This window comes from Taurulus bubalis (genome assembly GCF_910589615.1).
Source record: "Taurulus bubalis genome assembly, chromosome: 3".
In the NCBI taxonomy this organism is placed as follows: domain Eukaryota; kingdom Metazoa; phylum Chordata; class Actinopteri; order Perciformes; family Cottidae; genus Taurulus; species Taurulus bubalis.
In genome coordinates, this window is record NC_136591.1 from 13073429 (window position 1) to 13100690 (window position 27262).

General features: G+C 42.0%; 1 protein-coding gene across 1 annotated transcript; it reads left to right on the forward strand.

Moving 5' to 3' along the window:
- Positions 1-1943: 1943 nt before the first annotated feature.
- Positions 1944-26655, forward strand: LOC306734740 (RAS guanyl-releasing protein 2-like; the record flags this gene model as incomplete). Its single annotated transcript, XM_079216127.1, has 16 exons — positions 1944-2013; positions 2213-2315; positions 2428-2484; positions 2745-2876; positions 3332-3482; positions 4582-4755; positions 8241-8357; positions 8716-8997; positions 11707-11781; positions 12038-12160; positions 13639-13754; positions 13842-13983; positions 19039-19075; positions 22565-22723; positions 24113-24175; positions 25252-26655. The coding sequence occupies 15 exons, from the start codon at positions 1944-1946 to the stop codon at positions 24169-24171; spliced, it is 1797 nt and encodes a 598-aa protein (XP_079072253.1). The 3' UTR covers positions 24172-24175; positions 25252-26655.
- Positions 26656-27262: the final 607 nt, after the last annotated feature.

Genomic DNA, 27262 nt, shown 5'->3' on the forward strand with positions numbered 1-27262 from the left:
TGTCACAGGTCTTGGGTGTTTTTTTTTCTTTGAGGTTTCAGACCATGGCTCAGACGAATTTCCTGCGGTGACCTTAGCATCCTCACAGGAACTTTCATGTCTATCTATAGCAACAGCACATCATTTTGATTGTGGTCCGGCAGTCTGCCATATAACCTGCTGTCTCTCCGTGATCTGACCACGTCCTTTTAGAAAGACACAGATTCGAAGTTCACTATTTCACTCTTTCCTCATTATTATAGGGACTTTCACTCACTCACTCTCACATCGCTGAAGCTTTAGAGTTACACTCCCCCCTCTTTCTCTCTTCCCTGCAGAAATATGTGTTTGCATGTGTGTGGCTGAGACAGCTCGTGAAGCCTGTAATTGAGTGTGTCCGCCCACCGCGTTGCAGCAATGGAAGGCTTCATTGTGTCGGGCACAATAGACACACACACATACTCATCACCCTCTGCCACAGAACCACAACATTGAAGAGCCATTAGCAGAAGCAGCCGGGGGTCACTTTGTCACTTTGTCGCAACCGGCGTTACCTTCACGCTTCATCATCAGCACAGACCAAAAATATCCAGCGGCTTTCTATATCTCCTATTTTACCACCAGATTGAGCCGTAACCCGTACAGCAGATAGGATTAGCGTATTTTATTTCTTCACACACAATAACACGTCCAAAATAACAACAAACTAAATAAAATGATTCCCACAGGTTGCCATACTTCTCTCAGTAAAAACATGTATTTGGTGCATGTGTGTAGAGCTTTGTGCTGTGAAAGTGACTGAGCAAAGATGTGCTTCTTTTTTTACCAAGAAAAATATATGTTTCTATGTCTCTTATTTCTGCAACACACGATCCAAAATTGCCACCATGCATGTGCAAATATGTGCTAACATGCTTGTGATACTTCATGTGCTTGCATTCTGTTGTAAATAGCAGACTGCACTGGGACATGTCAAGGACAGATAATAAAATGTGGTTTTCTGTCATTTGTGGCTCTCTATCAGTTTTTCTAATAAGCCACACTGCGGTCAAAGCAGGCTGAGCCGTCTGCCATATTCTGCTATCACAATCACCTTATTTGTATGCTGAGTTTATCGGTGCAACATGTTAGCCATGCCTATCTCTGTGTGTGAATGTAAAGTAGACTTCAGACAGGAAGACCAACAAGAATAATGATATCGTTTAAACTCAAACCGCCAGTCAATATCCAAGATGGTATTTTTTATTTCCCTTTACTCATGATATCCACATTATGATGATTACTTAGCAAAGATGTCATTGTGCAATATTTTGTGAAAGTACCATTAGCCAACCCTACAATATCATCCTAATATCAATATCAAGGTATTTGATCAAAGATAATGTGATATTTTATGTTAGGTGACGCTATAATGATGGTAAAGAAAAAGATCTACAAAGTTTATTTCATCCCAAATGTGGTCAACAAACACACACTCTTACATAGTAAACCTCAATATGAAAATATGACAGGGCAGGCTATACGTCATGAATATGCATACAATGACTTGTGAGATCTTTGTTCTGTTTTATGTAATGTGTCTTACTAAAGATAATGTTTGATAATGCAGATTGACTTTTTTTGGGTCAAATCAAACCATCATATCAGCAGGGGATGAGGACATTGACCGGCACATATCCCCATTAAACCCACCAGCTCGATACTGTAAAAAGGATCTGGTTCTCCCACTCTCTGCCGTGTGGGGCAATATGCAAAATAAATGACCACACAACTATTCCAACACTACAGCCACTATACATTTGATTTCCTCTCTCTTTGCTTTCTTCATACAGCAATTATTCTCTCTTTGCTCCCCTTTTGATCTTTTCATCTTCTTCTGTGTTCAGTGAGAGGCACGAGAGTCAAACCAGCAAGAGAAAGAGAAAGGAGGGGATAAAAAACAAAACAACAACGAGAAAGGAGCGATGGAGTCCATATTGTCGGAACAGTCGGCCGCAGTGGACGAGCTGGTGGAAGCGTGCATCCGAGCCTTCGGTGGGTCATTTGAACACTTTCTTTGAAATTAGTTTTGTTCCAAAGAGAGTCAATAAAACATGTTCACTGGAAAATTGTATTTTTGTATTATATTTCATACATATTATTTGGAATCTATGTATGGTGTTGACTACCAACATATAGCAGGTGAGTATATCCTCCTGATGATGAGTGACGGCCTACTTTCTTCTTCTTCTAGATGAGAGGGGCACTTTGAAGGATGCTTCCTTGGTCCGCATGTTCCTCATGATGCACCCATGGTATATCCCTTCAACCGACATGGCTAAGAAGCTGGTGCTCAAGTATCCTTCACCTTTGTTTTCTGATACCTCCGAGATGTATGTTTTATCTTCATGAGATTTTAGAGAGAGCTCGAAATTTGCAGACACGTTTGCACCTTGACTTTGAGATAAGATCGCAAGAGGAAAGCTGCACTGCTGAGCGCCGAACAAGAATTTGTCACCTTGTCAAGTAATAAAGCGTCATCTTGCTCTTTAACACCTGCTTGTACTATTACTTTCTGACCTTTGGTCTGATGAGTCATTTATGTGATTGTGAGTTTACAATTGAATGTTGACTCACTCTTTATCATTTAAAGCAACTGAATTGTGGACAGGTTTTAAATGCACACGTCACATTATTTTGCAGATGTAAACAAGTTTATCCCCCACACCCCCTCCTGAACTTTTCATCATCGTCCTGTCTTTTCATCCTTTTGTTCTGCCTCCCAGGTACTGGATCTCTGAGTTTCCAGCAGAGTTCAATCTGAGCCCGGAGCTGGCGGACCAGATCAAAGACTTTAAAGACCTCCTGGCCACCGAGGGCAACGAGAGTCAGAGCCAGCTCATTGACCTCGACAGCGTGTGAGTGAATTGGTTGCTGAAAGCTGTACGTGCAGTTGACAGTGTGAATGAATGTCTCGGTCTGTGGGTGTTTATGTCAGCGTGCCCTTTTATTTTATTGCCTGTTCTCAGAATTTGCTGAGCTGTGCTATGCTGGGTCAGTGACTTCTCCTTTTCTCATAAAAAGCCAAACCTTGATTTTTTTTCCTAAACTTCACCATGTAGGTTTGTTGCCTAAACTCAAGTAAATGTCTGGCTGAAAGCCCAGAAGGCAAAGCTCTCCGTTCTGCATTTTTATTGGGGACCTCTACTTCCCTTTAGTGTTGTCTTTGTGGAGCAGATTTGTGATTGATTGCAGCTGAGGGAATGTCCTTCCAGAAATAAATTCTGCATTTGTAGAAAGGCTTGATAGTTTTCATCCAAAAGGCCAAAGAAGAGAACACTTTTCATGAGATATTCTTTATCCTCCCTCCCAGGCCGTCATATAAATGGAAGCGGCAGGTGACTCAACGTGTCCCGTCCGTGTCCAAAAAGAGGAAAATGTCCCTGCTGTTTGACCACCTGGATTCCTGTGAACTGGCTGAACACCTGACCTACCTGGAGTACAAATCCTTCTGCAAGATCCTGGTCAGTTTGCAGCTCGCAGTCTGTGCTGAAGCTGTGTATCTACTGGGATGTTTACAGCTCTTAAATTCTTTGAATTCTAAAGTAATGTTGCATGCGGCAGGCTCGGTGTAGTTGCTAAGCAATAGTGGTTAACATCAACTTTTACTGGCAGTAATTATTTTTGTGTTGTGGAATTTTTTTTCTCTTTGATTGTTATTTTGGGAAGCACAGACGTTGACTGGGTGTATGCGAATTTAAATGGTAGATGTGTTTTTAGATGTGATGGTGTTGGTGGTATGTTGGTGTTTAGTTTTTTTTTTTGGATTTGTTTCTCTTCTAAAAGAGATTTTGACTTAATAGGAAACAAAATGAGCCATAAATACAAATTTAGGGTATTAAGCCCACTGGTCTAAATGTGAAGAAATTATACTTTTCTGCATTTAACTAGTTAAAAACAAATTTGTTTTTCTATACTTCCCAGATTAACGATTGGTTTAATCAGTGAGAGTCATTGTTATCCACATTGCTGCAGTCCAACATTTGGTAACAATTATAAAGGTACATTTGTTTCTCCAAAAAGCACATAGCTCCTTGCAAAATCAATATAAAAAAGAAAATATGCTGTGTTAATTAGTGAACATTAGAGGGGATGGATGGTGGATTGTGTTACCTTTGGATTTAGTCAGGCTAGCTGTCTCCCCCTTTGCAGCCTTGATGCTAAATTAAGCTAAGCTAACCAGCTGCTGCCTCCAGCTGCATATTTACCATACAGACATGGAAATGGTATTAATCTTCTAATCTACACTTGCAAGTAAAGCAAATAAGCACATTTCACAAAATGTCAACCTATGCCTATAAAGGAACACTCCAGTAATGTTGTGTTGCACTTCCCAAGCTGGGTGACGTACAGAAGACATATTAAAAAGGAATTGTCAAATTCAATGCATCTAAACTGAGATATCTTGTCTTTAAGTTTAGGTCTATGCCAAATTCTCAATAGTGCCTTTTGTTTGACCTTTTCTGTTACAGTCGTCAACGTGTATAGATTTATTGTGATGCAAGCATGTCATTTGATTTAAATAAAGGAAATTAAATGTGTAATGCTACTCCCCTCTTTTAGTTTCAGGACTACCACAGCTTTGTGATGCACGGCTGCACAGTGGACAACCCCATCCTGGAGCGTTTCATCACCCTTTTCAACAGCGTCTCCCAGTGGATCCAGCTCATGGTGCTCAGCAAACCCACCGCCCCCCAGAGAGCCGCCGTCATCTCCCACTTCATCAGAGTGGCACAGGTCTGTCCGCGGGGCCCGTTAAGGCGGTTTGCTGGAGGGGTTTTAAGACCGAGCTGGAGGGAGTAGCGGGGTTCAGGGTCGATGGAGAAGCAGACTGACGGGAGATAATTTCCTGTAGCCACAGAGTCAGAGGAGAGAAAGTTGTAGAAAGGTGAATTAGAGATTGAACAGTGAACTGTGGAGAGAAGGTAAAAGTCACGGGGAAGCCTTGATGACTTGCACACACACACAAGATGCCATCAGACTCCATTCAGTGTTAAGAAAAAGTGAATTTAATTTAAAAAGGCGTTAGCGGTCAGCATGTTAAGATGCCTACTGAGAGCTCTTTAAGATAATGCTGCTGTCAGGGGAAAGCATCTCCAGGAATTAAGAAAGACTTGTTTCTGCTGGGTAATGATGCATTTTTGGCATCATCCAAAGGCTTTTATGTACCTCAGCGGTTGTTAAATTGTCTCTGGAGGATCACTTTAAAATGCATTTGAAAGAATGAAAATCAACTAAATTTGAAAAACAAGATTTTCCCAATCGGACAATAAAATATAATAACCCCCAAAAGAAAATGACTTATTTGCTGCAAAGAATAGGAACAAAAATGTATACAATTCATTATACAGTATGTGTACTTGCTATTGGTTAGAAATAATTAAATGATGCATCCTACAATCAGTAGACATTGTAAGCATGTGATATAACTCAGCATATACAATATAAGGTGCAGAGAGGAATAAAAGGTGGGAGTAATATTTGCAGGTTCCCTATTTAGTATTGTTTGTTAGTGTGCTACCATTTGTTAATTAACACTAAGCGTTTCGCATGTAGTATAATCCATAAAAAAAGTATTTTTTACTTAATTTCTTATAACTTTGACTTGATGATGGCGCTACATTAAAAGTCAGATGACCAAAGTTGTTAAAATTCATCCTTAGAGCAGCATGAATGGGTCTACCCCATTGTGGAAGTTGTCGAGACGTAACACAACATATTAATAACGTCAGCCTGCTGGAAAAGTTAGTGGATCATTTAAGTCATTTGGATTCAATCTATTGGAACCATGGATGTCTGTAACATGCCGTTGGGCTGAGAAGAAAATGTTTAAAGTCATTAGGATTCATCCTCTTGGGCTCTCATGTAAACTCCAAAGATTTCCATCTGAGAGAAAACATCCGGGGATTACCAAAACCAGGATTCATCTTCAAGGGACTAGGAATGAATTAAAATGTCATTTCTATCCAATATTCATTGAGATATTCTACTATAGTGTTGGATCGACTGCCATTGCTGTCCCTGTAGCCATGTTGCATACATTTTTCCTCCAAATTCAATAGATTATTATCCTATATAAAAGTTAGGCTGTCCTTCATCTGTCCATCAATCCACATAGCTCCTCATTTCTGTGCTCATTGACTGAAATCATATACGGTCATCTACAGGTCAAGATGCCTAAAATTCTAATCTGGTCCCTCTCCACCAATTCCCCAAAAGTGTTCCAAGCTCACTGCCTTATATGGTCCTCTGCCCATATGTCTTGTCACCCTTTCACTACAGAAACATCCCTTTAAAAGCCATCAGGGGCTTCACTGTAATTGATACCGTTTCAGTTTGATTTTATCATTTGTTCTGCCAGATGGACTGGGTTCTCCCTCTATGCGACAATTCACTCACCTCCGCTGCGAGAGGGATCTCCAGCCGACCATAGAAAGTGCAGAAAAATCATTTTCATCCTAATGGCCGGCAGTGCTTATGTGAATGCATCCTCATTACTTATTGCTAGTCTCCTCCTGGATTGTTACCCATTTTCTATCTATCCTTCTCCTGTCTCTCATCATTTATTCAGCAGGGTCTCAGTAGGGTTTAACACCTCCTCCTGTCTCAATACAGCTGCACTCCAACACGTCAGCAGAGCTCTTGTCTCACCCTGCTTGATTTTGAACACTTGGACTGTTTCCAGTGTTTCGTGATGTTCTGACAGTTTAGTGGTGAAGACAGATGCTGATTGTGACCAGCCTCGATGTGTGGGATGAATGGCAAATCAGCTGCTGGAGGCCCGAGAATTCCGTCTATGGTCTCCCACCTCCTGATCAAATTATTTTGATATCCCTTTCCATCACTTCTGTCAGTGCCCCGAAGCATCGACGTGTATTTTTTGCATCTTTCAGATTTCTCTTCAGTAGTTCAATCATAATTAGCATATGTTAGCATGCAAACGTGCATAAGTATCAGCATTAGTATGAGTACATACATCTGTGTTTGCATGAACGTATGCACTCAAGGGTCCTGGTTTAGGGGTTTGAAATGTGGTCACACTATGCTAGCATGGCTGGAGAGTCTAAGTCTTTTTTTATGTTTTATTTGTACAGACATCATATGTTCATATTTATAACTTTTCACATCCTAAACGGGCAGTTTAAACAGTGGGTAGTGAGTTCACATAATGATAACCAGTGTAATGTAAAGCCCAGAGTTTAGTTGTAACTGTGTCATTCATACAGAACATTTGGACATTTGGGTATATATCAGAGTCAGACCGTCCCAGCTGGCTATCCCATCGTTAATTTGTTGCCAATTTCAAACGGTATTCAGAAATGTGGCTTAGTGTGAGCACATGCAGGGACACATATTATGGTATAGCTTATTGGAAGTGTAGTCAAGGTGGCCTCGACACACTTGACATTTCCCAAAGCCTCCCTTGGGGTGTGCTGATTTTGTCCTATTTCAGCTTCCTGTTGGGAGCGCATTAGAAATGACTCATGTTCATTAGTTTTTCTCTCGACTGCACAGACTTGCGTTATGATTTTAAATGCAACAACGTCCCTTTTCGTGCTCATTAAAAAACTCCATTCCATTTTGTTTCACAAATATATTCTGGGTGTACGCATCTGTGCCTTCTGGCTTTGATAAATAGTCACATCAACACATCGGTTGTGTGATAACAATTGGTTGACAAGAGGATGCGGCCATCTGCCAACCCGGCATATTGACAGTGAAACCTTTCTCAGGCCTCGCCGACGGTCACGCGCACGTACACTTTAGCCGTACTCTGCGAATGGCGGGCTGCCTTCCACACTGCTTTGCTGATTGATTCCAGAGGGTGTTTGAGCTGAATCAAATGATCCCCTCTGGCAGCCCGCCCACACAGCTGTGACCCCATTGATTTTCTGTGAGATGCCACGCAGGCTGAAGGGCAACGGGGAGCCCTGCGGAGTGCCATTCACAAAGTATTAGCTTAGGGTTGACAAAGACAAGTCGGAGCATTCAGTAATATGTTGTTGTACACAGATTAGGTTATGTGGGCTGCTGAACACTAGACTCTGACTTGAAGCTTTTATTTTTCACTCCTGCATCTATCTACTCCTTAAGCTGTAAATCTGTTTTGACCTGTGTCGCCTTCTCTCTCCTTTAAGATCCTTTTTGGCAGCGGCTTACACGTTCATTCACGGTCTCCTATTTCCCCCTCACTCCTAATATATCCTCCCTCTCGTCCACAGAAGCTGCTGCAGTTGCAGAACTTCAACACGCTGATGGCTGTGGTGGGCGGCCTCAGCAACAGCTCCATCTCTCGTCTCAAAGACACGCAGGCCCACATCAGCGCCGAGACCAACAAGGTGCCGTCCTCCCGAACCATCACTGATCTCTTTCTGGCACCCACAGCCACACACTACCAGGCAAAATTCAATGTTCACTGCTTGCCGATGATTCCATAATCCACATCTCCTCTGTGAGCTGCCAAGCTCCCTATCTGTACCCGTTACTCCTACACAGTGGCTTTTCAGAGTTATGAATTTGAGCCATATAACTGGAAAGTTACACTCTCGTCTGTTATGTAAGTCCATCTGGGGCAAAAGCTTTCCAGAATGTTTTTGATTCCTCTCAACAAATCTCTCATGAGACAGGCTTTCTGTTTGCCGCCAACTATCATCTCATCCCCCTTCCGTCCACCCTAAAATTCAATCCCCCCTGCAGGTTTTCAACAACCTCATTGAACTGGTGACGTCGTGTGGGAACTACAGTCAATACCGCAAGCGCTTCTCCGAGTGCTCGGGCTTCCGATTCCCCATCCTTGGCGTGCACCTGAAGGACCTGATTGCCGTGCATGTGGCGCTGCAGGACTGGGCTGACAAAGAGAAAACGCGGGTCAACCTGGCGAAGACCCAACAGCTGTACGCCATCCTTCAAGAGCTGGCGCGGATCCAGACCACACCGCCTCACATCGACGCCAACACAGACCTGCTCAACCTGCTTACGGTGAGTGCAAAGAGTGAACAGAATTAAAGATGTGCCCCCGAAGAACAGCTTGCATCAGGTGCAGTTATTCGTCATGATGTGCCGAATGGGAAAGCACTCATCAACCATCCAGACAGCAGTGAAGTAGGAGGACAAACTTTGAGAAGGATGAAACACGTTGTGTCCAGCCAGCGTAACAGGCTGTCTGATGTTTGATGCACAGAATTTGTTCTGTTGAGATTTGATTGGCTCGTGGTCAGACAGACTGTACAGTAGCCAGCTGAGACAAATATGAGAGATTATATGGCACCGAAGCGTTCAAAGCAGGAACCTCACAGCATTTAGTTAAACGGATGTGGTCAATTCAATCAAAAATTAAATTAAATTCAAACACTTGCTTGAAGAGGTACTCCAAAGCATCTTTCATTGAAATGTCTACCTCTTTCAAACCAGTTTGAGTTTCAGCGCTTTACCTTCAGACAGCCCTTTCTGAGCTGTTATCTTTGCTCATAAGCCACGTTTTTAGGGCGGCTCGGACAGTTTTGATGTAAAAACATATGTACTTTGACCAAAATGTTAATGTTCGTATTTGAGTATTAAAGAACCCTACTGGGAAGCTACATAATTATATAAAAACCGTAAAAACTAAGCAATAATGGACCCACCCTGAAAGTAAAAAAACATTCAGGGATACAGAGAGGACTATGTATTTACTTGTACGCCTTTGGTTGACTGCTGTCTCTGTTATCTGGTTGCCAAGTCCCTTTTTTTTATTTTTTTAAATATACTTTTATCCAGGACAAAGAGTCACGACCCCTGTTTCAGCATCTCTTTATTGAACGACACTGTAATTTCAATTGTTAACCTTTACTGAAACCTTGCGTCTGTTGCTGTATCCTGATTAAAGATGACATGGCGCGTTGGCTTTGACATGACCTAAACGAGGACCTCAGAGAAAGAAAAAAAAAAAGGTTGTTGCCCTATGAAATTATACGAGAAAGGCATGATTGGACAATTCATACCACTAGCATAGATAAAATGATCCTTTCAATATTGTAACTGAGTTATGTTCGTTCAACTGTACAATTTATGTTACGTGAGAGCTTTTAAACGGGGAACAGTGAGTGAGACTAATCTCAGGTCTGTTGCTGCCTGTACTTCAGCATGGACGCTGTGGTGGTGTTTTTACACTCCACACTACACCCCTGAGTATGGGTGAAAAACATTTGGAAGATGCAGATAAGAGTTTCCTAAATTTGAGGCGCTGTCTTTTCTAACAATCCCAAGAGATTAATCACTCGGGTGTTTGTGTGAGATTGCAGCTGGCTCCCCTTTTTCTTTCTGCGGAAATGTAAGAAAACAACTTGACAGCTTTTGGAGCTGAGAGGCACCAGGGAAGTTGGACGGACAGAGTCAATACCCAATTATCTTATGCCAGTGCTTATTGGAGTTGATCTATCTGGAGTCTGCGAGGAGGAGAGCAAAGGGCGAAGTGATGGAAAGAAAGTCAATAAATCCTCTAAAAATAATTTCTGCACGGGCATGCCTGCAAACCACTCAGGTTTAAAATACTACTTCCCTCTTTTTGAGTAATACTCATCAACCTTTTAAATGGAAAAGATTGTATTACAGCATCCTGGATGTTTTGCACAAGTTACAGTTAACCTTCTCTTTTGAACTACTGTAAGCTGAAACAGAAGGCCACACAAGAAGAAAAGCGTTTTTTTTTCCTTCCGCAGTCCGAGTCAATAAAACCCAGGACACACAATTACAGCAGGTGCATATAGCTCTGAGGAAAAAAAAAGAAACGGAGGCCAACAAAGGACACAGCCGATGATTAGATGTGGCAGTCGGCTGCAACATGTTAGCTGGAGCAAAACATAGATGCTGCTCTCTCACCTGTTGCCATAGCGGCTCTGTTCATGTGAAAGTAACAATTCACATAAAGAACAGGTCAGCTTGTGAGAAGGCATTTGTGTTAAATACCTAACCAATAAAGAGGTGTAGAAACTGATGTTTGCGGTCGGACTACGCCTCCACAATGCTGCTTTGCCTGGAATTCGTGCTGGCCTGTATTTATTTTGTGGTTGAGATGAATGCTGGGAGTGAGGAGAGGCTTATAGAAAGTTATCTGAGCTCACTTACTTTCTGATTCATTGAAACCCCTGTCTTGCTCAAGGATTGAGGAATGACTTTACACCTCCTGAAAATATTGGTTTTGCTTACTTCAGTTGGTTTAAAGAAATACTTTTTTACTAAATTACTTTTATATATCAGTTACCCCCTGGAGGCATGCGAGAAACCCTTTTTCTCCAAGAATTCAAGTTAACACGAGGTGAATAACTGATAAACAAATGTTCATTTTGAGGGGTTAAGTATTCCTTCAACCTCTCTTACTGTAGCTGTGTAGGAGCGTACTTCAGGCTGTGTCAGTACAGCATGACATCACTGGTGGTACTGAGTATGCAACAGAGTGTGCATACCACACCCAGCAATGCTGCAGGCTTAAAACCAGGGAGTGCAGTGAATTACTGCTTGTAAGCCGACTTACGCTGTGCATTATACGGTATATACATGCATGTATTTAAGTAAAATCACTGGTAATAATGAACAATGTGTGAAATAAATAGCGGTTAATCATACAGTGAAGGCCAAACCCTGCAAAAAGTTGAGTATGGAGACTGGGCCATTTAAAGACAATACATATTTGCTCTGTCCTGTCCTGTGCAGGTGTCTCTGGACCAGTACCACACGGAGGAGGAGATCTACCAGATGTCTCTACAGAGAGAACCTCGCAAGCAGGCGGTGAGCATCACACCGACTGGCACTGTAGGTCCCGTTCCGTCCTGTTCGCAAATATCCCTTGGCAGTGATGTACTCCTCCCTGCTCCTGCCTCGATTTGATGGATGGGCCCAATTTAATTTTTATTAGAATTTACTTCCCCTTCTTCTCTCGTGACATTTTGATCCACTGTTGTAACCCTTGACGACACAGCAGCTGTGTTTCCTTTCTGAGACACTAATGCCGCCGCCGCCATCTTTGGTTTCTCGTCGGTTGCAGCAGAACTCAAGCCCCGCCCCGGCGCCCGACCCTAAGCCCAGCATGATCGACGAGTGGTCTGTGTCGGTGAAGCCCAACGCCGATCCGACCATCATCAAGAAGCACATAGAGAAGATGGTGGAGGTGAGTTTCTCAGCTCCGACACATTCCCCTCGAAGAACACAGTCATTGTCCTCTCCACCACCATCTCGACACGATACCTGCAAAGTGTTCTTGGCTTTTTGACCAAATTCGTAATCCCTTACCATGATGACCACGAATGGGAGGCTCATCTGAACCCTGTAACTCTTTCTGTAGAGATGTTTATATAGTTATCTGTGGGTTGAGGATCCTTTAAAAAGCTACGGGTTGAATTATATAATGCATGGCTGCACATTGGGATCCCTTTTCTCTCTATGTTTTTTTAAAATCTTTAGCCAGTTGATATAGAGGCAGAAATCAAATGAGCAGAGCGTGACGGAACTGTGGATGCTGTGATGACAGCATATAATGTAAGTCCCAAGCATTCAGCTATCAAGGCTTTATACTTTCAAATGTATATGTTTGCACACAATACAGAAGCCTTCCATTTGTGCATAATTTAAGTTATTAAGAGTACTTCTAGCAGAAACCTTTAAAGCTACAGTTGATAAATTTAATCAAAATAACCTTTTGTGATATTTGCTCAAACGTTTCTAAGTCAAGATCCTCAAAGCCATTACATTTGACTGTATTGGGAAAACCAAGCACGGACAATAAAATAAATACCTTTCCTGTGCTGCCCTATAATGATCTCACCATGGCGAGTCACACGTCAGGGTCTCTGTGACACAGAATTCACACTGATCCCATATGGAGAAACCCGGATTTCCCCCCCTCATGCCAAGACCCTGTGTTTAGGCTCTGGCAGGAGAAGGGTCTGGACCAGCTGGTCAAACTCTAGGAAGGAGGAACAATGCAGTCGTTTGAGGGCCTGAAGAGCAAATACTCTCTCCAACAGTCCCATTTCTTCCGTTATCTACAAATAAGACATTATATACGGATATGACCTGGAGCTTTCACCTCCTCAATGTGTTCTGGCAGCTAAAGTGAGCAGTGCAAGGAGCAGCAGCAACGCTAAACTGATTGGAATACTTATGTATATAGCACGGAAGACTATTCTTAAATTCTGGATTTCTAAAGATTCCCCTTCTACGGACGACTGGTATAAGGGGATTTTGGAAGTCCTTCCTCTGTAAAAGTTGACTCACACCCTCCATGACAATGTCAAGGGATTTGTCAAGACATGGAAACCGGTCTTAGACATGGTGGATCCTTCCGGACTGGACTTTGCTCTCCCGGATTAAAAATACTGGCACCGATGCGGACTTAAACTGACCAAGATGTGCTTATCTCAGACTGGTGATGTGCAAGTGTGTTTATTATTTGTTGTGGCTGTCTATGTATTCTTATTTTATTTTACAATTTTTTTTTTTTCTTTCTGTGCTGTTTTCTATTTCCATCCTTCGTTTGTATTGTATCCTTAAAGTTATTTCTTGTAAAGTTGTAAAATCAAAATAAATCTTCAAAAAGAAAAAAAGAATTCACACTGAAACTAAACTTCACAACGCTCATGTTCACAGTCGGTCTTCAAGAACTTTGACTCGGACGGCGACGGCCACATCTCCAGGGATGAATTTGAAGCGATCAGGAACAACTTTCCATACCTCAGCAAGTTTGGTGAACTGGACAAGAACCAGTGAGCATTCTGCAGCTTTATTCACCGGTGAAATCTATGCAGTTTACAAACCGGCACAACCTCACCTGGCTTTGTTTTCTCACACAGAGACGGGAAGATCAGCAGAGAGGAGATGATCGACTACTTTATGAAAGCCAGCTCTCTGCTGAACTGCAAGATGGGTTTCATCCACACTTTCACGGAGGCCACCTACGTCAAGCCCACGTTCTGCGAGCACTGCGCTGGCTTTGTGAGTAAACAACCACTTCTCCCTTGTCATCATGTTCTCTGCGTGTGTATATAACCACCGTCACTCCCAAAATTATGCAACATGAGCTATTTGCTTGTTCAGAATCAGCTGTATGATTTATAAACCGGTCAGGGTCCTGCCAAGGTCAAATATTTAGCTTTTTCTTATCCCCAAATGCATCGATTTCTTCATTGACCCCATTAATGGCATGTGTCATGGTTTGTGAAAAGAGGACAAAGGTCAGTTGCGCTCACCCTGTCGTTCCACGGCCATGTAGCCATATCTGCACTTTATTATTTGTGTGGGCAATCACCACCGGCGTGCGGCAGCCCCATCCCTCAGAGGGTCCTCCTGTCGGGTCAGGGCGATGCCAATTACTTTGAGTTGTAGCCACACGCTGCTGAAGTTGCATTCTGGGAAATATGGGAGGAAGGTAGTTGGGCAAGATGATAACACTCCTCTGTGTGTGTGTGTGTGTGTGTTAGTCCGTCTGTCCATCTTCTGGTCCTTAACATTCTCCCAAAACCCCCAAGGAGCTCTCTGTTATTTGGACACAGACAGTGAGTCAGCTGTGTTGAGAACAGGAACAGGCTTCTCTTATTGAGCTGCAGACACGGAGATGATGTCCCATTCATTTGTGTTGAATGCATATAAAGTGATGTTAGAGAGAGAAGCACGCCATAGATTATATGTATAGACTTTCATTAGCACACATTTAGACAAACACGTTCTCCGGGGGAAGCTCCAGCATTTTCAAACCATCATGAGGGGAAACCCTGAATAGAGAGCAGGGAAAGATAAGGACTCTGGCAGCGGGCTTCTTCCTTTTAGTTTGTGTGTGTGTGTGTGTGTGTGTGTGTGGTGTGGCAGAGGTAGATACATTAGCCACTTCCTCTTCGGCCTGCGTTATGCTTTTCTCTTGGCTCCTGTGCAAAAACTATATTTTCCCACAGCTCATTTTTCAACACTCATCTCAAAAGAAAAAAAAGAAGAAAAAAAGAAAGCGCTGTACAAGCCAAGCTGGTAAACACTGCAGAGTTCACTCACCTCCAGTGTCTCACATGGATCGTCATAATCTTATGCTGTTCTGCCTGCAGCCCCCTTTGGCCTTACATCTTAATTAATTGCACACAGATGCATTTTGCTAAATGCACAAAGCCAGAAGACACATCACAGTGTGTGAGGGGTTTGTTTTTGCATCTCAAGAGAGTACAGCAAGTTTTTAGCTCGGAGCGCCATTTCCCCCCCAATGTTTCATTCATGAAAATCTTCCTTTTTCACAACACAAAAAACTAAACTGAACAAACATGAATAGACATGAATTGACATGAATTGCAGTGGCAGGCCGTGGATTTTCTACTAGTGCCTTCAGTGCCGTCTGAGAGTCATAGTCGCGATCAGCTAAGAGCGCTGATTGGACAAGAGATGTCCTTAAACAGCTGCAGCGCCACGCTGTGCAGCAGGCCAGAAGCTGAGGAACAGAGGAAGACAGGAGCTGTCCAATGAGAAAATATGCTGATAGGGAAACATAATTATAATGTCGTGTATTTGTGGAAAAAAATTACATTGTAAAATAGATATAACTTTTAATTATTCAAATAAAATATATATACTGTATATTTTTTAAATGATAAAATAGCTATAACTTTGTGATTTTGTTTAGGCCAGCAGAGAAGGCTTAGCGGGCGCTGACGGCCCACCACTGGAGTGTGAAGCCAAATAAAACAAACTACAGGAGAAGCGCACATGCATCATCTTTCCCATATGCATCAATCCGTACAATTTTATGTCCACAAGTGGATTGAGGAACAGAAACAGAGTCCAATATCAAAGAGAGACTGTCAGGGATTAGCTCTATGCTCTGTATGTCGCTGTACAAGTGGAGAATCTCCACTCTGAGCTTGGGGCAACAGCACTAAAGATGGCTGAGGGTTCCCCTCACTCAAATCACACTTATCACAGGTAGCAGAGAACAAGGGAAACATTCTGTTCATTTTGGTGCACTCTTTTCAGTTTGGTAAACTGAAAGAGTCAAAGTTTAGCGTTGACAGAATGTGCTTTGATCATACCTCACCCTGTTGCCCATAACTCATCCGAAATTCCCTCACCAGTATCCTTAATCCGTATCTCTTTAATGTGGAATGAAAGGGTTGCCTGGGGGAAAAGACCAACCGACTGTGAAATTAAGGGTTTGAATGTTTAAGACTGCCTGTCAAAATTTCTAATTTGCAGACGCAAAATCAAGTGACCAGGAGTGAGATCAAATTTCACCTGAAGCTGAGTGAAAGATGCAAAGCGGATATTAATGTAGAGATCTTTAATAGTAGACAGGCCCTTATGTGACCACTGGGGAAAAAATACGTCCATCAATCCGTGTAGCAGAGGCTCTGAGTGCTTATATGAGGGACTGCAAAGAAGTCTCTTCAGGCTTTTGACAGTTTAGCTTCAAAGAATCAGAACTAGGATTATTTGTCAGAAAACTCTTGGTACGTCTTCTTAGAGGCGAGGTTTAGAGGCACTAGCAGGCAAACTGGTTTGACTTTTGGTCTGAACCAGGCTGGCTGTCTCACCCCCTTTTTCCAGTCTTTACGCTAAGCTTAACTAAACTAAGCTAGATAAATAAACCCAAGCATTTACTTTATAAAGTAATTTATTCAACAGCCCTCACACAAAACATATTCCGAAGATGAACTTGACAAAATGTGTTTCATTATTATATTGTTTAGTACAAAATAAAAATACTACTGATGTGGAAAGAAACAGGTAATGCTGATCAACCAAAAATGACAAAAAACGCAAAGATGCTCGACACAACGCTACAATGAGTGCAGATAAAGTTATCTCAAAGTTTACCTTTGTACATTTTGTGTTTCTTCATATAATGGTTGATTGTGTCCTGAGCAAGCTACCAAACCCCACCTGTTCACACGTTTGAAATCACTTTACAAAATGGTGGGAGCTGAAGAAAAAAATGCTAACATGAATTTTAGCGCAGGTCATGTGGAAGCTGTCCGTCAGTTTATCGGCCTGCACCTAGAACCCAGGAAAGCAGGAACCAAAGGACATGTGATTGTTGGCACTAGAGTCTGGTAGGAAGAGATAGAGGGCACTTTTTGTAGCTTTAACAGCAACACAAACATTATTTACTGACACAGTTTCCTTCATTTGATTGACTTGGTTATACCTCAGAATAAAAAAAAAAAACTGCACAGTGCCAACTCGTATCTAGAATAATAGCAGTTTTCTAAAAGCTTATTCATGTGCTGTGGTCTGTGTGTTCCCAGCTCATATTTGTACTGCATTGTGTATTTCAGTCCACAGAGGCAGTGAAGGTCAAGGCAGAGCTGTGATGATGGAGGTGTTTAGATGTTCTGCACATAACTGACTTCTCTTTGTTGCAGCGCCTCTGGCTGCGCTCACGGCTTCCCCTCCTGTGCGTCTTTGTTCACGCATGCGTGTGTGTGGTACCTTGACGGATGTTTGCCTGCATGCATGTGGGTTTGTGTGTGTGTGTGTGTTGCGAGGAGAGGTCAGGTTATTTTGTGCCTCCTCAGATGTGCCAGGGCAGTGTGTGATCTCCAGCCGGCTCTTTCATGTCATTGTTCCCCCACTGTCTGTGCTCTCCCTGTGTCCCGCTTGATCTCGTTCCCCCTCCGCCCCCTCTGTCCCACCAACCTCCTCTCTCTCTCTCTCTCTCTCTCTCTCTCTCTCTCTCTCTCTCTCTCTCTCTCTCTCTCTCTCTCTCTCTCTCTCTGTACCATTGTACATCCTCTTCTCTTTTCTCCAGCCTCCGCCAAGCCCTCAGCATCAATGGGGTATATCAAGATGGGAGCTATACGGGTGTTTTAACGTGTTTGAGCCCATTAATTGCTAACTTTCTCTTTACTGCCAGCCACTTCCTAAAGCACACGTTTTTAGATACATTTCCTTCCCTCAGGGCAGTTATTGGTTTCCATTAACTCTGTTCACTGCTCACCACTGCTGAGAGACTCAAAGGGGGCTGACATAAAAAAAGGCACATGCACTTGAAAAGTAAAGACTGATTTGACTGCCATGGCGTATTTGTGAATTGGGGCTATACAAAATAAACTGAAGTGAATTGATTTAAACATTTTTTTGTGAAATGAACAGATGCTAATATCAGTCTAAAATGTAGGAAATTAATCTAACATGTTATGGCAAGTCTATAATGGCAATGACTTTAAGTATGTGACATTTGTAGCTAATAGGATACACTATACAAAACCCAAAATGAAGTATGTTAAAAGCAGTGGGGGTACTTCAGTAAAAGTACTAATACCACGATGTGATATTTGTTGAGGGATTTTGCAGCTGATCCTTTTTAAATAGTTTATTTAGCTGAACAAGTTGGATGATGTTCTCATCACATAAAGGAACACTTTATCCTTATCAGAAATATACACATTCTCCAAATTTGGACATGTGGATGGAAAATTGGAAAATTGAAAAGTAACTCAAGCTGTCAGATAGATGTGGTGGAGTAAATGGAGTAGAAGTATAAAGTAGAAGGAAATGGAATTACTTAGTGCAAGTACAGTGCAAATTTGTACTTGAGTAAATGTACTTAGTTATATTCCACAACTGGTCAAACCTTTTGAGTAACATTTATAACAAGAAACCGGAAATCGACCAATCACTATATGATTTTTATTCATGTTTATCTATGTTTCGCTATATGTATTATTCTCTGCAGCTTGGCTTTCTTACTAACAGTTACGTTTCCATACACTATCACCACATTCAATGTAAGATACTTTCCACCAGATTCACAATCATTTCCAAAGTGCTGACCATTTTTCAAAACGCAGTTAATAAAACACCCATAGCGTTTTCAACCTTTTTTGTTCTTTTAATTAAAGCATTTGAATTGCAAAAGAATCGTGGACTTTCAACATCTACCTTATGTCAGCTCAAATCCTTCAGTGTAATTGCGCCATGACCCTTCTGATTTGAACAATCCTCTTGCCTTCATGGAAATTAAAACACACGTTAATTAACACCACTGTCCTTTTGTTCCTTTCTGTCTCTTTGCAGATATGGGGCTTCTACAAGCAAGGCTACAAGTGTAAAGGTGAGAGAGCAATGCACACACATCTGACTCTGTGTCTGCTGCGCAGATGTGTGTGTTCCATCCAGAAGGGTGAAGACTTCAAAGAATTAGCCATTCCTTTTGACGCCATCGACTACACACACACCGACACACGCCCTCTGTAGATAAAGATCCACAGAGTACTGAGTAAATGTCATCAACACAGAAACCACGGCAAATAACCCTCGCTCTTTAAATGCATGTCCACCACACACAAAGCGCTGTTCACCAACAGCTGGATTAGGTCCATCAGCTGAGACCACACTACACACAATACACTATTATTCATCCTTTCACGGCTCCCAGTAGGCAAGTGTTTGGAGAAGCTGGTTCATTTCACAGATGCACATACACACTGGCAACCACCAGCATCTCCAGTCCTCTTCTCCTTCTCCTCCTCCTCAGCCTCAAAGACACATTCAAACAGCTTGCCTCTTTTCCCTCTATGGATGGGACGCCAGCAATTTAAGTAGTGATAATCTGCAGACGTTCAGTGCACTAAATAACTTGCACTGCATATGTTCCACCCAGATGTCAAGCAAAAAGTTTGGAAACGATGCCAAATTTAAGATGCAAAATATGCCAGTTTTCCAGAAGAAATACACTGTAAAGTGAAATATTGAAAGGGAAGTCTTGCATGGTAATTCTGTCTCTTGAGTTGCTGTTTTGCTCTGTGTGTGTGTGTGTGTGTGTGTGTGTGTGTGTGTGTGTGTGTCCTAGCTTCCTTTGTTAAGTGTTTTGCTGGCCCAAGCATTGGTTTCTCATTTAGTGGAATAAATTAGGAGTATTGAAATGTAATAGGTTACAGATTACTGATTTTATTTACTTACTTCATTAAAGTAATGTAACTTGTAACATTTAATCACTTTTCTACCAAACTGGGAAATACAGTCAGTTTAAATTAACATGGAGCAATTGGATGTTGACAGATATTTTTTTTTTCCCGCTGGTTAAGCTTTACACTGAACAGTAATATTGGAGTCTTTTCGGATTTCCAGCACTGAAAGACTAGTTGCTGGCGTCGCAGACTCCGGCTGCTCAGAGCATCGCGCATTGACTTTAATGGCAAAGATTTGAGCGCATACTGCCAAATAAATGGAGCCTGTCTGGACGCACGCAGAGACAGCTCCCTGTAAGCCATCCGACCCTTGATAGTGTTTTGAAGCATCAGCATGATGATGTGATATTCTACCTATAAAGCTTTTTACCAAAGAGAATACATTGGGATGTAAACTTTGTAATCACCAACGCTTTGATTAGTGACTGTAATATGATGACATGGTATTTTTCAGTAACCATTATAGATTACAATTACAACATTTACTTAGATAACACTGTTACACAAAACTAGGGACTCTTCAACACAAAGTATCGCTGTAGCCATGGAATGATAACCAGAGAAACAGGACCTACGTGAACAATCATTGTGTGCCAGAGGATGACATGTATTCATGTCCTCCTCATTCTTCTCTTGAAATACAAGCATTTCAATCACCAACTCTCACTTGTCCACATTTTTCTGTTGCTAAAGTCTCAGTTAAAAGACAGGCTTACACGATTGCTGTTGTGAAGACAAAAGGAGTGACAAATAGCAGGGAGGTGAACAGAGAGCAGACATAAGCACTTTGTGCAGAGACGCGCAATGGCCCCCAAACCCCACTGTCTCTCCTCTTCTCTCTAGAGGAGTGTATGTCTCCGAGTCTGACTGGGAGTATTCTGGCTTGTTCCAGTGCATTAATGACCAGAGGAAGTCAATGAGAGCGATCCCTCTCCATTCATCCCCATTACCATTGTTAGCCCGTACTCGGGGAGGTAAAGAGAGCGGCAGGGACATAATTAAAATGAATTACCCTTCACAGTGCAGGAGCTGAGTGTGTTGACACCTCTCTGTGTGTGTGTGTGTGTGTGTGTGTGTGTGTGTGTGTGTGTGTGTGTGTGTGTGTGTGTGTGTGTGTGTGTGTGTGTGTGGTGGAGTTGAATGTGTGTTTTGCGGCGGTAAACCTTAGATATTATACTTAGATATGAAAGGCATCTCGTTGTGTTAGAACGGGTGTGTTGTCACAATGCCGGTGTTCTATTATATCACAGTCGCATCCTCTTCCTGTCTTTGTCCCTCTCTGTTGAAAGGAATAGCTTTACATTTGTGGAGTATTCACCATCTGACTGAGAGATAATCAATACCAATTTAATATTTGTCTGTTAAATATGAAACTGCTGTGCAGAGCCATGGCTTCATGCTAAGCGAGTAGGCTTTCCAGCTGCTCGTTGTATAGCTTGATATTTAATTGATGGCGGTATCGATCTTCTCGTGTAGCTCCCAGCAAGAAAACAAGTAAGTGTAATTTGCAAAATGTCAAACTATTCCTAAGCCCCCTTGTTGAGGGCATTTTTAGGCTTATTCTAGCTTTGTTGGGTGTTATATAGACACTGAGCAGGTGGCTGCCAAGGTTATAATAACACAGCAAAGTCAGCAACAAACCAAGAGTGAAAAGTACAGTGACCAGTTGCAAGGGTTTTGATTAACTTGTCAAGGCAGGCGGTTCATCATGAAGGAAGAGGGAAATACAATATGAAGAATGTTGTCTTTATCAAGCCTGTTGTAATGTCAAGAGGTGGCAATGACCTTTGTTGAGTGTCAAACTTTTCAGAAATGTAAAGCTTCCATGACAAAACTTTAATTTGTGTGGACTTTGGCAGTCCCTGTGGACAATGCGGTAGTGTATCCGAGCACCAGAGTCGCTTTAGAAAAATCTAATTTTGCTGCAGTCTGACAGTGTGCATCGCACAGTCCTGGTTCTGGTTCTACCGTGCCTCTCTTCCCTACAGGGGGGGCATCAGTATAGCTGCTGGAGACCCGTTGGCACCTATTACAATCATTTAGCATAACTATGTAGAAATAGCCAGGTTTCTCCCTTACTAGTATTTCCCTGAGACTATTCCATAAACGGTTCCCTTTCGTAACTCGAAATGTTGAGGAAAATCTTTCACGGTGGTGTCAAGGAAAGAGGAAATGTTGGTCATTATGACAAAACCACACTACTGTGTGTGTGTGTGTGTGTGTGTGTGTGTGTTCAGATTCTTTGACTCACATTCTTTCACAATGCCTTGCTCAATGACCCATTGCTCTGCTCCCCTTAGACTCCCCCTGGTTGACAGAGCTGTTGTCAGGCACGGTTGGCCTCAGCGTGTGTGTGTGCCAGTGTTCGTGTGCGTGCATGCCGTGTCGAGGCTCTTCCCCGTCACCACTGGCTCTTCCGTTTGCCTCGATGTTTCTGTCTGCACCCGTCCCTCCGTCTGACCCTCTCCCTCTCTCTCCCCCCCGCCCCTGGCCCTCCCCTTTCTTCTTCCCATCTTGCCTCCTCTCTCGGCGCCTCTCCCTCCCTGTCCTCCGACCCCACCGCCCTCTCCTCCTTTCCCGTCACCTCTCGTTGCCGCCGTCCTCCTCCCGCCACATGAACACTCCGGCGGCAGCCTGCGGGGTGAACTGCCACAAGTCCTGCCGAAGCCGCCTGGCCGTCGAGTGCCGGAAGAGGACAAAGAGCATAAGCCACGAGACGCCGCCGGCCCTCCAGGCCAGATCCTACAGCTTCCCTCCACCTGCCAACACCCCGCCCAGCCTGCAGAACACAGGTGGTTGTCATATCAATGGCATCAAAACTGATTAATTGTATTTTTTAGACTGATGCAACATGAAATAGTTTAATTAAGCAATAAGGTACTCGAGGCAGTACTGTGTTGTCAATAATGTATTGTTCAAGGGTGTTGTTAGGCAAACCCTTGAACTGTACATTATTGTAGACACAGTACTGCCTCGAGTACCTTATTGCTTTTATAATATGGTTACCTGCAACTTTATAAATAGTAATAGTAAGCTCCCTTTCAGCACAAAATAGTTGTAGCCACCAAACGTTGTGTATCGCATTTCAGCGACAGAGAAAATATGTATGTGTATGGCGGTTGCCATACACATACGGGACGCACATACATATTTTGGAGGATGACACTCAGCCACCGATGTAAAGAAGTGCTCTCGCTGCTTCTGTCCGTCTTTTCTCCGTCATTTTTCTCCTCCATGATGTTTAGAGAACTTGCTTCACGTCTGAAATTTACCGACGTAATTATCTCTCACTGGAAATTATCACGGTTTTGTGATCAAACCCTTTTCATTCCTCATCTTAGTTTCCGGTTTTATGCACTCGCTCCCCGCTAACTGGTCTGCTCTCAGAGCAGGCTAGTTAGAGTTTCTCAGAGTTTGACTGTACAGCAGGAACAGGGACCACAAATACATTATTCACCGCTGACATTCTCATCAAAAGTCATTCCCCCCAAAATATCAAAGTTTACACGAAACATGTTTGGTAACTGTCAAGCTTGAAATGACAACTAACAGTAGCGCAATTTAAATCTACCTGTTATCTTAAGTGCACACTGACATGGAACGCTCTAAATGTAAACAGGCTGTACAGTACTTTATGGCTGAATAAAGTACACCCCGTGACTCACTCTCAACCAATCAGAATGCTTGATTTGATTTACCCGTATTATAATCTACAACACCCTAACTCTCCTTCAATGAAAAAACAGTGGTAGAAAAATGTAATGTTCTTTTGATCGTCTCAGAACAGTGTAGTATAGAGAGATTTCTACAACCCGTTTTCAGCACCTCCACTTTCTGAAGGGTGCTTTTGTCTTCCTCCGGGCAAATGGAGCACTGACATTTCGAAGATATTCTCAAACAACCGAGGGTCATTTGCAATGGAAATGTGATTGACCCACCACAGTGACTCACAGATGCAGCGTTCTCATCAGATGTTAGCAGAAGTGGTGCCCTGCCTGACTTTGTTTTCTATCAGTGAGATCGATGAACCAGACTACGCTGCAAGACTAATGAATTGGCATCGTAAACAGATGAAGGCCACACATTTTCATTATCTTTGGGTATTGTTTAGGCATTTTCAAGTCATTCACCGACCTATTCCTCATTTTTCTTAATTCCCTAACCTTCTCTGTTTCCATCAGTGATTGCTGAAGAGGATATCGAGACACTGGAGGAAGGAGTGTTTGATGTCCACCTATAACCAGGTGAGAGAGATGCTCCCTTTGGCTGCTAAAGAAAAGTCCTATTCGCACACTTTTCACTGCATTCCAACTATGGTTGTTACTGACATTGCTGTTGTGCCTATAGTGTAAGCAGTTTTTTGTGTCGTGTTTGTAGTTAATACTCATTATGGAGTCAGCATTATGTTAAGATATTTATGCTAAGCTAATCGGCCGCTGGATGCCATAGACTGTGTATACAGATGGATGACACTGTAAAGAAGTGAAGCCAATATGCAGATATGGTAGCTGCAATGAAAAAGCAAATAATGGTATTTCCCGAAATGTTGACTTATTCCATTAAAATCTGGCTCTTAAAATAATAGATAAAAAGATCAATTAAATGCAGGAAATAATCTACCAACCTCCTTGGTTTGTGACCCTTAAATACACAGCAAAGTATACTAATAACCTTGCATCACAGATTGCATATCATTATGAGTCAATCAGAGAGCAACTTGTCTTCTCAGATTGCTCAATTTGAATATATATTTTACAGGCCTGCAGATGTAAAATTAATTAGTATTTTCCATTAAAAAAAGTGATTGGACATAACCATAAAAATGAAACCTGGAATTGTTTTTATTTCTTTATTTCGTCTTCTTATTTGTGTCACTGCATAACTTGGCAAATGCTCGACTGAAAAATAAAACGGCTTCTACCTACTAAGGACCCAAAGCAATAAAGACCAGTTAGTTTGTTGCAATTTGATTAAACACAAATGTTTTTAAGAATGTGTGTCAACTGAAATAAAAAAGGTCTTAAAACTATATTTCAACCCATTATTATTTCAGTTGATATTAATTGGTGCATATTTCCAAACCAATATATTCAGATTGCCGCGCGCTAACTGACACACAGTGAATGTTGGGCCCCTGGTGATCCAGCCTCGTATGGGACACTGCCATTATACACTTTTATCACAGTGCTGATGTATCTTCATGTCGACACTTTCAGTGTTTAATCCTGTCCTACTGGATCGCAAAAGTCACAATTCTTGCAGGGGCCTTGAACTTGAGTAGATTTTGATGAGCAGGCAAGTGACAGTCTCTCTATTTTAGAATCCCTTCCGCGGTTGGCGTGCGAGAAGCGACTGTTGGACGGGAGCCAGACACAGAATGTGCTACAGTATGTCAGTTTTACAACCCTCAACACTGCTGAGACATTGCACTGAACTCATGCCAGGATACCTACGTGCTGCCACACGGTGGACACATACTGCAACAGCTCTCTCACAAGAATGTGGCGGCCAAGGGGAATGAAATGTCTTTGTATGAATTCTATGTCTGCATTTTGATTCTGTCTTGGCCAAGAGTGTTGCTGTATAAAAAAACTATATGTAAAGAAAAACAAAAAAAGAATCCAAAAAACTGTATTTTCTCGGTGGAACGTTAAAGTGAGTGGAGTTTATAATTTGCTGCGAACTGGAATGGCTCTCTTCTTTCTTCTTCCTTCTTCTTTAGAACATAAAAGAGGTGCTGTTATTGCCAAGAATGTAAACCTGCCACCCAGACAAAGCTGCCGTCTTCTTTGTTTGAGAAGCGCTGCTTTTTGTTGTTTATCATCTTGTTTTGAAATGCATTTCAATGGACCAATAATAGGACCAATTTTGATGTCAGATGAAATATTGTTAATTTGTGGTGCCCATCTGAAGCATGATGACAAAAGCAACCATTTGCCAACAAAAGAAACTGCTGAAATGAATATGTGGACAGTTATAATTATGATGGACTTTGAACAATGGTATATATATTTTTGTCATGTTTACCTTAATATCAGTAACTGAGCTATAGTTATTGCTGTGGTGTTGTTTTCAGTATACAGTACTGTCTTGTACCAGTGCACTGATAGATGATCCATCCTCTTGCAGTACAGTGAATTTAGCACTAACAATGAAAGCAATGCTGCTGTCACATGAAGACCTCGTTTCCCCCAATAATAGTTTGAGCCTCGGAGTTCTGAGAGCGTCAGTAAGAATAAAACGAACAATAATGAAATGTTTTCATTTGACAGCAGTGTATAAATCTTATATTGTTTCCCTGAGAATATTTTTTGACACCAGTTGTGTTTTGCTGTTTCTATCCTGCATGCTTCTCCTTTCCTGGCTCTATTCTCTGGCCAGACTGGAGTTTTTTTAATATTTGTTAATGTAGCACGCCAAGTTATTTTTATTTCGGAAATATGAAGTGTTGAAATTACAGACAGAAGAGTTGCTTTGTGCCTGTGGAGAGATGAATTCAGCCTTCAAGTGCCGTATTGTTAAGTGCTGGTTTTGTCATTGAATGAGACTCCTCCGACGGTGGTATTTATTTTTCTGTATAAATATAGCTAAATAGCTTACAGTCCTTCTGTGTCACTGCCTGCCTGCCGAAAGATGTTTGTTGTCATTCTGTGAATGAATCTTTCAGACTGATGTCATGCTACTCCTTGTCCCGAGATTCCAGTATTAAATGCAGCAGGCGTCACTCCTATATGTCTTGTTTTTTTTAAATTGGACACTTATGTTCTAATGGATCAAAAGTTGTATTCACATGGATTTCTCCTCACTTCCACTTTTGCAGATGATCATTTCAGCTTTCAGAAGCTGCTTTGATCTATGAATACAGTTACTTACTTGCATTTCTGTTAATACTGGTAATCCCATGGTAACAGATGGAAATGTAATGTTTTAACTTGAAGAAATTATGTTTTAGAACTATTCTCTAGGTTGGAATAACTTAGCCAATCTTAGGTAATTAAAACGTTTATTAAAACTCAACCAGAAAATTACTGCATTGGAGGCACAATTCAAAACGGTTCAGTCAATTAAAACACTGAGGCAGGTGTGCGAGATGATTTAGGTGGCACTTAAACTGCAATATTGCTTAGCAGCAGAACGTTTTCCCACATTTAATAGAAAATGGCCCATTAGAATACTACTAGAACAGTAGCCCAGGGCACACTGTAACTTATTGATGAAACTACGTTTGAATCAATTCGTAACTCCACCCTTTCCAACGGAAGAGTTTCGCAGCAATTGTGACACAACTAAACCTCTAACCACATCCCCTCCCAAAACGCTCATCCCACATG